Source organism: Sitophilus oryzae, unplaced genomic scaffold (genome assembly GCF_002938485.1).
Source record: "Sitophilus oryzae breed Bouriz unplaced genomic scaffold, Soryzae_2.0 scaffold_1528_pilon_pilon, whole genome shotgun sequence".
NCBI lineage: Eukaryota > Metazoa > Arthropoda > Insecta > Coleoptera > Curculionidae > Sitophilus > Sitophilus oryzae.
In genome coordinates this window covers 71944-84721 of record NW_022146201.1, presented here as the reverse complement: position 1 = coordinate 84721, position 12778 = coordinate 71944, and the positions used below count along the sequence as shown (strand labels likewise).

The 12778-nt window shown below is 31.7% G+C and overlaps 1 protein-coding gene across 1 annotated transcript in view; it reads left to right on the top strand.

Moving 5' to 3' along the window:
- Positions 1–1650: 1650 nt before the first annotated feature.
- The window catches only part of LOC115878799 (cartilage oligomeric matrix protein-like), a gene marked incomplete at its 5' end in the record, with an annotated part of 19369 nt that continues 8241 nt past the window's right edge, over positions 1651–12778 (top strand). The window contains 5 exon segments of the mRNA XM_030895404.1: positions 1651–1818; positions 4069–4295; positions 4455–4686; positions 4751–5005; positions 9485–9687. Coding sequence (XP_030751264.1) covers positions 1651–1818; positions 4069–4295; positions 4455–4686; positions 4751–5005; positions 9485–9687 — 1085 coding nt within the window.

The following is a 12778-nucleotide window of genomic DNA, read 5'->3' as shown; positions in this document are numbered from 1 at the left end:
AATTAAAAAAAGACGATTAAAAAAAAGTCGTTTTGACTAGGATTCGAACCTGCCTTAATACGGCTCCAACGTCATAGCAGCGTAAAGTCCTAACGCTTTAAACTACGCGGCCACCGAAGACTTGAAAGATTCTATGTGAAATTCTTACTTAAAAGATAATGTTTAGTGAAAGTATTTTTTTAGGGTTCCGTACCCAAAGGGTAAAAACGGGAACCCTATTACTAAGACTTCGCTGTCCGTCCGTCCGTCTGTCACAAAGGTCTATCTTATGAACCGTTATAGCTAGACAGTTGAAAATTTTTACAGATAATGTATCTATGTTGCCCAATGACTAAAGAATCCAAGGACAAATAACACCCGAGAGCAAATTGTGACGCTGTCACCAAACAGTGCCGTAGCAGATATTTTTCTTAAGCTAGCTGTTTGAAGCAAAATTTATATTTTTTGATAATTGTTTTGACTACGCCTATGGTGTATCATCCTAATTAATTACGAAAAAAACGTATTAAAATGTTAACAAAAGATACAAAACTAGTATCGACCTATAGCACATATCAAGTACATATAGATGTTAATTGAAATTGAAGAATAATTATCGAATTCAATAAGAAAACGCTAAAAAGTTGGAGTGAACTGTTTATTTACCTATGAAACGTAACTCCTGGCTCTTTTTCCAGGCTGCTGCTTTTACACTTGAAAGCTGAACAACTAATCACCATTGTAATAAAGATTATACAAAGTTTACTACACACAAACTATTAAAAATCGCTAAAATTGTCGCTGGTGACCAAATGATGACTCATTGTTTGCCACCAAAACAAAAAAAAAGGTCACAAATTCTGCTGCAGCCCGTTAGGGGCGTTACATGTCCTTATATTCTTTAGTCATTGATGTTGCCGCTATAAGAACAAATAGTAAAAACAGAATTAAATAAATGTTTATAAATAAAAAAGTACTTTCACTAAACATTATCTTTTAAGTAAGAATTTTACATAGAATCTTTCAAGTCCTCGGTGGCCCCGTGGTTAAAGCGTTAGGACTTTACGCTGCTATGACGTTGGAGCCGTAGTAAGGCAGGTTCTAATCCTAGTTAACGCGACTTTTTTTTAATCGTTTTTTTTAATTTTTACATATTTATTTTTACTTTTTACATATTTATTATTGATTAATACAATTTTTAGTAATGTGATTCTTCATTTTTTTTAAATTACTTATACGCGCATTCAAAATTTCAGCTAAATTGGAAAAAAAGTTTATAATAATATACTGTAATGTTGTATAGATGAATGGTACAGAACCCTTCGTGCGCGAGTCCGACTCGCACTTAACCAATTTTTTTTATAAATATTTATTTAATTCTGATTTTACTATTTGTTCTTATAGCGGCAACATAGATACATTATTTGTAAAAATTTCAACTGTCTAGCTATATGTTCATAAGATAAACCTTTGTGACAGACGGACGGACGGACGGACGGACGGACAGCGAAGTCTTAGTAATAGGGTTCCCGTTTTTACCCTTTGGGTACGGAACCCTAAAAAGGAACATTTGTTATATTATTTTATAGTTCATTTATTATATTATAGTATTTCACAATTTTTAACGATTAGATATTGCTTATTTATTATACGTTTTTTATTTTGTTCCAGGAATTTCAAAAGAACTGGAAGAAGTGATCAAGAAAGACAATTTTGTCGTCTCCTTAAAACACATCAAACCAAGAAGACGTTCCAGAGGCATCGATACATTATTTACAGTAGATTTTCCAGGATCCGAAAATAAGTTTTCTTTATTACTAGACAAGAAAAATAAAAAAAGTAAGTAATAATATAAGTAATATATTACCTTCATTATACACTCAGATGAAAAAACGCAACGGAGAGATATTTTGGTCAATTTTAAAGTGTTATTTTTTTGTTATTTTTAACCCTATTTTCATGAATTTTTTAGCAAGCTGTATATAATTATAACAACTTTAATTCGTAAGCTCAGTTTGTTATAAACTTTAGTATTTGACATATTATACAGGGTTAATCGAGGGGTTGTTTTTTACCCTAACTTTAAAACACCCTGTGCAATAATTTCGTGTGTAAATTTTCCTAAAATATAATTTTACGGTCAGAACATGTCTCCTGAGCATTTTGTTTTTTGAATCATGTCAATACATGCCTTCGTTAATTTTTAAGGACGAAATGAACTCGGCACAAACAATTTGCAATTTTTTCAATTATCACTTCTTTTTGAAGTTGTTTTTCAATATGACAAGGCGGCTTTGGAGATTATTGTGAACTACAAACCACTATGAACTGTACATCATGTTCTACGTTTGGGAAATGCTTGGCAGGAGGGTTAAAGGCCGCGAAGCGCTACCAGCTTCATTAAATGAACTTCGCTTTGTCCTTAAAGAAGAATGAGAAAACATGTCGCAATATGGTAGATGCAGCCTCAATGACAGTATGAACGGACGTATACAGGCAGTTATAACTGCCAAGGGAGACAATACAATGTATTAGGTTATTTTTTACAATTTTTTTTCTGTTTGTATATTTGATTATTACAATTTTTTTTCTATAATATCGTTATTTCTGTTATCGTTATAAATGTTTATTAACACCAGGACTGTATCTTTAGTATTTAACGTTTATTTTTAAAATAGAAAACAAATTTCTTGCAGTAGAGGTATATAATAAAATTATATAAGGATTCTTGCCACTTAACTGCTAATATAGAAATTTAATTCTACGCTGTGTTTGTCATAATGCGGATCAACCTGCTCTTACTACCGGTTTCGGAGCCCTACTCCATCATCAGGTGAGCTTGGGAGATCCACAAAATGACAACCACAGCGCAGAGATAGTTAATTCCGACTTGTCGGAAAGTATCGGTTAGATATTAAGTCCCGAACGGGAGATAGCGGTCTGCGTGCAATGGTAGTACTTTCGTACCACCGAGGCGCAACTATCGATAGTAAAAGGATGGTAAAAGGCTTTTTTTCAGGCAAGCCAAATTATAAAATAGAAAACAAATTTCTTGCAGTAGAGGTATATAATAAAATTATATAAGGATTCTTGCCACTTAACTGCTAATATAGAAATTTAATTCTACGCTGTGTTTGTCATAATGCGGATCAACCTGCTCTCACTACCGGTTTCGGAGCCCTACTCCATCATCAGGTGAGCTTGGGAGCCCTACTCCATCATCAGGTGCGTTCGGGACTTAATATCTAACCGATACTTTCCGACAAGTCGGAATTAACTATCTCTGCGCTGTGGTTGTCATCATTTTGTGGATCTCCCAAGCTCACCTGATGATGGAGTAGGGCTCCGAAACCGGTAGTGAGAGCAGGTTGATCCGCATTATGACAAACACAGCGTAGAATTAAATTTCTATATTAGCAGTTAAGTGGCAAGAATCCTTATATAATTTTATTGTTTATTTTTAATTTAGTATACAGTATCCAGTGCAGCGTAATATGACGTTATGACAATAGTCACCAAAACCATCTCGTCATATTAAAAAATTACATGATGATAAATAATTGAAAAAATTGCAAATTGATCGTAATCAGTTCATTTCGCTCTTAAAAATTAACCAAAGCATGTATTGACATGAATGAAAAAATAAAATGCTCAGGAGTCACGGTTCTGACCGTAAAATTATATTTTAGGAAAATTTACACACGAAATTATTGCACAGGGTGTTTTAAAATTAGGGTAAAAAAACAACCTCTCGATTAACCCTGTATAATATGCCAAATAACAAACTTTATAAAAAAACTTAGTTTACGAATTAAAGTTGACATAATTATGTACAGCTTGCTAAAAAATTCACGAATATAGGGAAACATAACAGAAATATAAGACTTTAAAATTGACGAAAAATTTCTCCGTTGCGTTTTTTTTTGCTTCTGGCACAATATTTAAAACCTTTTAGCGTTTTTATTTGTGTAAACATCTATTACAGAAAAATGTCTAAAATTGTTATGGAATTATTCTTCAATAATTACTTGTACCTAGTAGGAATAACTGTCTGCACATACTTACATTTAAATTCTTTCCATATTGCAGTTATTGTTGAAACTCTGGAAGACAGCAGAGTTAGAGAACAGCCCTTCATAGTGGACTCTCTTAAAGATGAGGATCGTATAATCAAATCTCTAATCCTCTCAGTTAACCAGTCTCAACCTGGTGCTCACGCAAACTTGTACCTCGACTGTGTGTCTTATGGCATGGTAGCGACACCTAGATCTATGAGAGAAATGTACACTAGTATGAGAACACCAGCCCTAGAAGTGGTAAGTAAAAACTTGTTCAACTACTAGCTTCCTGAACCATTATTAAACCATTGTTAATCAAAATAAATAAAGACCATGGAAATCCGGAATTCTTTTACGTTCAATACTGAATCAAAGAAATATTATACTATATCATTATATAACATTTTCTGCTTATAGTTTCACGAAAAGAAAAATTATATGGAGGTCGAAGGCCATAGGGACTTAAGAGCGATCCTAAGCAAAAACGAGTGTCCCCTTTCCATAGAAAAACACTTCGACGTTGATTTTGAAAAGGATATAGCTCAAAATCTATTGAAAGACGATCACAGTTACCAATCTCAACAACCTTACGGTCCATCAAGCGTTGATTACAGAGGAGACATACCTTTGGTTACGACCATCAACGATGGTAAGTGAATTTAGTTCATCTAGCGGGAAACTGCTAATGTAAAAATGAAATTTATTTCTGTTAGTTGGGTTAATCGACGCACTCAACCAGCTGATCAGAGTGGTTAATTTGGAAGTTCAGAAATGTCAAGGTCAAGCTGAAGCTTTCGACAAGCTGAGAAGACTGATAGAGGAGTGCGAACTGTGTAAACAGAGGCCACCAGAAATTCAGCGACCAACATGTGCCAACAATCCTCCCAGGTGCTTCCCTGGTGTGCACTGCTATGATACAAATGATGGACCCAGGTGTGGATCGTGTCCACCAGGATATCTAGGAGATGGTAAAGTTGAAACTTATTTTTGTTGAGCATAACTATTAGAGAAAAAGTCTGCCTTATATGAGATTTTTATAATTGCTTTGTTTTTGGCTGCAATGTTAGATTAGATGCTAGATTTCATGAAATTGCTATTGGCCTGTTCCATTACAACCATGTTTTCCATTGCACTGACAAACATTTTCTGCGCTTTTTTATTGCCAAAATGTGCATATGCTTTTCCTGTTAATCTCATCAGCTCTAAATATTTATTGAGCTTTCAACGTTAGTAGACTTAGTATTCGTAGTATTCACAATTTTCCTCTCTTTGTCTATCAAATCGTCTTAAATTATAGTTTATCATTCATATTTTATCATCATTATTTATCATCATATTATAGTAAATCACCTGTTATAGCTGTTTTTGTTGCCATGCATTTAGAGAAGCGCCAATTATATACTAGTTGAGATTGGCCTCAATGAAATCAACTATTTTTAGCGCTGCCTGAGTATCTGAGAAAATGGCAACTGAATCCCAGACTACAATATTAGTTTATATTTTAAATTTTACATATTTAGTTCAGTCATTGGGGATCAAAAAAGGGGTCTGCTTGGAAAAAAGTCCAGAAGTTTTGCAACTTTGCAGGTTTATAGGTTTTGGGATCCCTAACTAAAATCCATAAAATGCACATTCCTAGACTTGCCGCCGGCGCCGCCATCTTGCCAAGATGGCGCCCAAAATCGGTATTTTGTGAATATCTCGAAAACTATGCGTTTTTCGCGAAAATTTGAGGAGAGCAAAATTAAAGAGAATAAAATTGTATCCTATAAATAAGGTTTTATGAAAATTTTCGTTAAAGTCAACCGTTTAGGCACAAAATTCCTGGAAATTACTAACTAATTGCTTTGAATGAAAGAGGCATATCACACAGAGGTCATTTCAAATGCCGAAATATTTTAACTTCTACATGGTGGCTCAAAAAAGTGTGAGTGGATCTTGATGATTTTTTTTAAACGGAACACCCTGTATATTATTGAATTTTCGGCTTCCTTTCAGATCACTTTACATATTCCTGAGATATGAGTAAATGTATTTCGATAGTTTCAGAGATAATTAACAAATAAAAAAAATATATTTTGCCTTTTTGAAAAAAATTATTAAAAATACAGGAAATGTCTTGAAATCAAAACTATATTAGGTATTTACTTTAGACGGTCTATACTTACTTTGCTATAAAAATCGTAATCGTAAAGCATACAGGGTGTTAAAAATTCTACGCCAAAGTTTCTAAAAATAAAAAATTTCAAAAGTTTTAATAGTTTCGCAGATACATGTAGTAGTATTATTTCATATAGCTCTCCCAATCGTAAAATACGAGAGAAAAAAATCACTGAGTGCCTTTGATAAAAATTTACTGTTGAAAATGCCATATGAAATTAAATCGCGAATATCTGCAAAACCGTTAAATATTTTGAAATATTCTAAACACAAAAAATGTTCATTCCCTAATTCTCCATCTATTCAAAAAATAATCCTACTAATATACTGGGTGTTCTTTTAAAACAAAACGAAGAAAAATTATTTTATATTTAGAAAGTTTGGCGTATAATTTTGAACATGCGGTATGATTTACGATTACCATATTTATAGCAAAGTAAATACAGACTATCTAAAGTAAAGACATAATATAGTTTAGATTTCAAGACAGTTCTTGTATTTTTAGTAATTGTTTTAAGAAGGTCCGAAAAATATATGTATATGTATTGTGGTGATTTAGTGTTTTATTACTACTGTGTAACACCAAAGCCCCAACAGTGTATGTATGTATGTTTTGTACCTATCTTTTTTTATAAAGCGAGGGTCCTACATGCTTCTGCCGCATCCCGCATTTCGACCTCCATATTGCTCGATTTTGCCATTCTTCCTGTTTAAAAGCTCTGTCTCTCATATACTGGTCTACTCCATCTAACCACGTAGTTGTAGGTCTTCCTCTTTTCCTTCTGCTTTGGGGACGATACTCCATTGCCCTTTTTGGCCATCTTTCCCCTCTCATTCTTTTTACGTGCCCATACCATAGTAGCCGTCTCGATTCGATGTTGTCGGTGCTGGTATATAATCGCCTTGTTCTTTGCCTGATCTCCTCATTTCTAACGTGCTCCATCCTTGATATTCGACATGCTCTTCTGAGAAAGTCCATCTCCACTGACTCGACGATCCTTCTTTCTTTTGCTGTAAATTGTCAGCATTCGGCACCGTATTAATATTGGCTCTACGATTGCTTTGTAAATCCTTAGGTGTGTTTGGATGGATGTTTTATTTGACCACAGGAGAGGGTTTAAAAGACCGAGATTACTTTCTTACTTCTTTGTACCTACCTGCTTATCATTAAAATGCAGGTTTTTAATTGTGTATTTATTTAATTTGGGTTAGGTACACTCGGCTATGAGAACTATTATAATATAGATACTCGGCTATAAGGAACCATAATGAACTATAATGGCCCCGTCGCACAGTAGGCAATATGTCCAAACCAAGTTGCAAAAAATAACATCCACAGTTAGCATTTATGACAATAACATTAGATTAGAAACATATTAGTTAAGAGGAAACCACATAAAACTAACAAAAAACATATTCGAGCCCTTCGAGGGGTTGTAAAACGAACTTTTTGCGCAAAAACCCATATGGAAATTTGTGTCCAATAACTGCCTTTTTTTCACAATTTTTAAATAGTAGGCGTTGCATTCAGTGACACAGTATTATAACAATTGGATCGGACGACCTTAGCATTTGCTTTTCGTCAATAATTATTGTGTAAATTGTCATAAACGTGTTTTACGTAGATTCCCGGTTGCGATAAATTTAATGTCAAGGTAAGTAAAAAGTATCTTTTATTTTATTTTTGGATAAAAAACTAGGTGTAAGGGTCAAAGTAGAACATAATCATTTAAGGTTTTTTTGATAGCGGCATATATTCTGTCTTAGAAAAGTTAAGTCAAAAATCGCAAAAAATCCCAACATTAAATTTATTGGAAGCGTAAGCCTCCATGCGTATGTGTATAGTAAGATCCTTTATGAGATATTTCATAAATTAATTGTTATAGTAGCTAGTGAAGAACTTGAAATATAAAATTACGTATTTTTTCTCAAGATTTCCGAAGAGGTATGTCAGAAATATCAAATACTTGAATTGATATTTATATAAATAAAAAAAAAAAAAAAGCAATTAAAATTTTTTAAATTAAATGAAGTGGATTTTTCTTTCAGATTTAAAAAATGTGCACTTTGTGACCATTGCTTCCAGCTGTTATGAAACAAAATATCAGTAAATAGTAAATGGTAAAATAAAAATTTAGATATTTTTAATAGGCATAAGTTCTGTTAATCGTCATTGTTTAATTCTCAGGATATGGTTACTTATTTAAAATATAATAATAAAATATTGTTCACATATTGCCTGGTATTATTAGAGACCAAACTTATTGAAATGACAAACAATCTTGAATAGATTGATACCCAGGGTTTTCTTTTATACAATGACACCCCCTTTATCTTTTTATTTCATCGTTTCCGAAAACGAAATGAAAGTGGTTTTGAATAAATTTGTTAAATGATTTTGCATATACAAAGTGCTTCAAAAAGTCTGGGCATGGTTCAACTTTCTTATTTCTAATTAGGTATAGAAGAATATATAAACAATGGTAGGCTATGCTACATAAAAGTAGTTAGATTTTTAGGAGAAAATAAAAAATTTCTAAAACAAAAAAAAAAAAATTGGGTACTAATTTGAAATAAGAAAGTTGGGTCACGCACATGATTTCTAAGGCACCCTGTATATGCAAAGTTAGACTGTTTTGAAAAAATGTATTCGAGTCCATTAAACTTTTATTCAAGACACATTTTTCGAAAAACGTTGAATAAAAAAGACACAGAGGATGTAAACATATAAAAACAAACTCTGCATATGCCGGAGGAGTAATAATTGCTCAATATTGGTCTGTTTCATCTTGGCTCTGCTAAAAATCGTAAAATTTAGTGAAAATATAAAATATTCTACTGCCTTTTGGTAGCTGTATTAGTCAATAGATGATTTTTCCTATTTTAAGAATCCCCCCACCACCCTCAACCACTCTCAAGTCAGCTAAAACTAACTGGGTTCACGGGCTACTAGCATAGAATGTTTTTACCAAATTTGAATGAAATCGTACAAAAAAAGAATTTTTGCAACATACTTTTGGATTTTTGCCCACTGTGCGTCGGCGTCGAGTCCATTATATGAGGATTACGCTATTTTAAGAAACGCATTGTGTAAGAAATTTATATAGCCTAAAGAACAGATTATTTGTTGAGTACTTATCTCATGACACCAGCTTTATTTGCTGGAGTATATTGATGATGATCATGAAAATAATTATTTTACTACTATCCTCGATTGAAGATTGGTATAATACCAAAAAAAGAAATAATATAATACCAAACCAATTTCTATATACATTTTTGTTTAGGATACGAGTGTAGACCAGGCAGGAGATGCTCAGACCACCCATGTTTCGACGGCGTAGAATGTAGAGACACTGCTGATGGCTATCGATGTGGTCCATGTCCCGCAGGATACGAAGGAAACGGTGAAGACTGCCGCAGAAGAAACCCTTGCGAGTACAACCCTTGCGCACCAGGTACTAGCGATAGTTATGATAGATACCGTTACTAAAATGAAAAATATACCAAATACAAAGTATCAGTAGATGAAGTATAGATAGACCAGGTATAATTTAGAAAAAAAAAATTCTGACATTTTTGTTTGGCTAAGAGATATTTCCCGTTATCAATCTTCAAATTATTACAGGGTATACTCCATAGACTAACTAGTATACTCATAGAAATTGCTGAATTTCTGTGAAAATATAATTTAACTTTATTAAATCGTATGAATAATTTTATAATTATTTTCTTATTGTATTTGGTCTAATCGTATATTACATTTAAACATTATTACTGCTTTCTAGTCACCAGTATTCTTTTATTTTCAGTTGATTTTTGTTACGATTGATATTTTATTATACCTATTTACAGGGTCTTCTTATAAAAAATGGTAGCCAATATTTACACATTTTCAAATTTTTCTTGTTTCAAAATTATTTTTTTTATATAATTTCGTAACTCTATACTGAACGTACTCTTGATATTTTTAAACGGAAATACAAATAAAGTTCGCTCTGAGAATTTAGTAACAAATAAATAATTGTGTTTGTTTAAAACTTACTAATACATATTTTTTTATAATATTAACTAATTTGAGGGGGCGGATCATATTTTTTATTTTCTCTTGTTTAATTAAGAAATAAAAGAAAATAATAAAATAGTACCTTTATAAAATAATTATTAAAATATAAACCAGAAAATAAATATAAGTAGCTATAAATCTCCCCCATATTTGCATGTTTATATTACACGCCTTTGCTTCTATTTAATGACAATATGACACATTAATAGTTTTTTCCCTGTATTCTAGGGTATTTTCATTTGTTAGGATATATTTCCATTGTACACTATTTTTTCTTTTTGCTGTTTGTTTTACATTTAAAGACTTAGATAGTTGGATGTTCTTCCTGTTTTGTAACACTTATCAGGTAATATAGTAACTTAAAACTAAATAATTTTGTTTTATTTTTAAAACAGGTTGTGTACCTGTGTGGAGAACACGTAATACCAGACAATGACGACGCCTCGGTATTATCCAGCAAATGGGTACCTTAGGATGCAGATCGTTGTTAATTTATTTTAGTTGCACCAACATTTTAATACGCCAACCAAAAAAAAATAATTCTACTGAATATCAATTTATAATAAAAAATATATTTTTCTACAAATGAAGTCAAAGTATAATTTTTGTACATACGAATTAATGAAACGAATAATTCTTATATAGTCTGTGAAACGAATAACTTTGAATTTGACAGTTCCCGCGGGCTTTTCTAGTGATAATTTTATTAGGTTAGCAACTTGCGGCCATGCTGACGCAATGCCGTCTCTAATAGAACAGCCTCGGAGCGAGATTTATGACGTCACGCTAGTTAGATACTACGGATTAGTAAATATGTTAAGTAGAACAAAACATAATTATTTTTCGTAATATAGTTTGTATTTTAAAATGATATAGCTTACAGTTAATGAATACAATATATATACCTATTTATAGTAATAATTGGCAACAAACTATGAACCACAGGCAAATGCCGCAAATGTTTTACAGTATGGCTGAAATCATATTCCATAGTCAAAGTGTAGATAGTTTTGTTAAGAATACTAATTTTAAAAAATATGTGGTCATTTTTTAATAAGTTTATATTAGTTTATTAATTGCAGTAAACATTATGTTGTGTGTGGGGTGAATATTTTATATGTAATTTTTTTTTAAATTTTAACTTTTTGTATACACAATTTTTTTCATATGACACAACACTGATGAAGGCTATAATGTTAGCGGAAACGTTTTTTTAACCAAATAAAAATAATGAAAAACCAAATGTAAACTTGATCAGCGTTTCTCCCGAACCTAAATCCCAAGAAAAGCAAAAACTTTGTAAACAATTTTATAAATGACAGCGATCTTTATTTCATAGCCATCGCCGGACGCCCCCTTTTTTTCTATGGATATTGTATTATTTGCAACATAATTTTTCAGAACATTAATAACAAATACATCATTAAGTTAGTGAATATTGAATATTTTTTGTAAAAATAAGATCGATTTTCAAACCCCTAAATTTAAAATATATTTTACATCTTATCACTATCTTAATATTAAATCTATTCATTATTTGTATATTGTAAAAACATTTGCTGCATTTGTATGGTTCATAGTTTATTTTGCCAAAGTATTTATCTTTATAAATAGGTATATATTGTATTTATTAACTGTATATTATGTATATTCATGTAAACTATATCATTTTTAAAAATACAAACAAAAAATACGAGGAATAAATGTTTTCCATGTATTCTGTACAACATATTTATCAAGCCATAATATCTGAACTAGCGTGCCGTCATAAATCTCGCTCCTAGGCTGTTCTACTAGAGACGGTATTGGTCTGATATTTAGAAATATCAAAAGCTTTGATGATATTTTACTTTGAATTATGGAATCTTTCAAAGGATTTTCGCAAGAAGAGGAAGAACTACTTGTTTTATTATTTTCCTTTTTCTATTTCCCACGAAAGTAAAAAAGAGTTACCTATCTGATTCGTTCAGGCAATCAATTTAAAGAATATCAGTAACTTTTTTAACAGAGGGATTTTATATTTGCCATGTTGGTAAAAAATAACGGTCCAAATTCAAAGTTATTCATTTTATAGACTATATCTGTTTCATCAAAGGTGCCCGGTGAAGTAGAGAAGTCTTAGAATAGAATTATTTATAACTTCATCCCCAATAAAATGTAATTACATTTTTTTTATTTATGTTTCTAAAGGTTGTGTAGACACAGAAACCACAATATTCTCTACAGATAGTATATTTTTTTTTTTAAATTTTATATTTATTTCTATTTTTTTAATAATTTTGTTTAAATTTTGCTTTGTATGAATTTTAAATTCAAAAGAAATTTGGTTGGACGTTCATTACATGCACCTTTAATATAAAGTATGCAAATATTTGATTTATTTTTGCTCAGGGCGCACCCCAAAAAGTGGCTCACCCCTATAACTTTTTATTTTTCAGATAAAAAACAGGTTTGGTATGTTAGTATATGACATAAATTAGAGAGCAATGATGCAACTGAACGAAGTACAATTGAG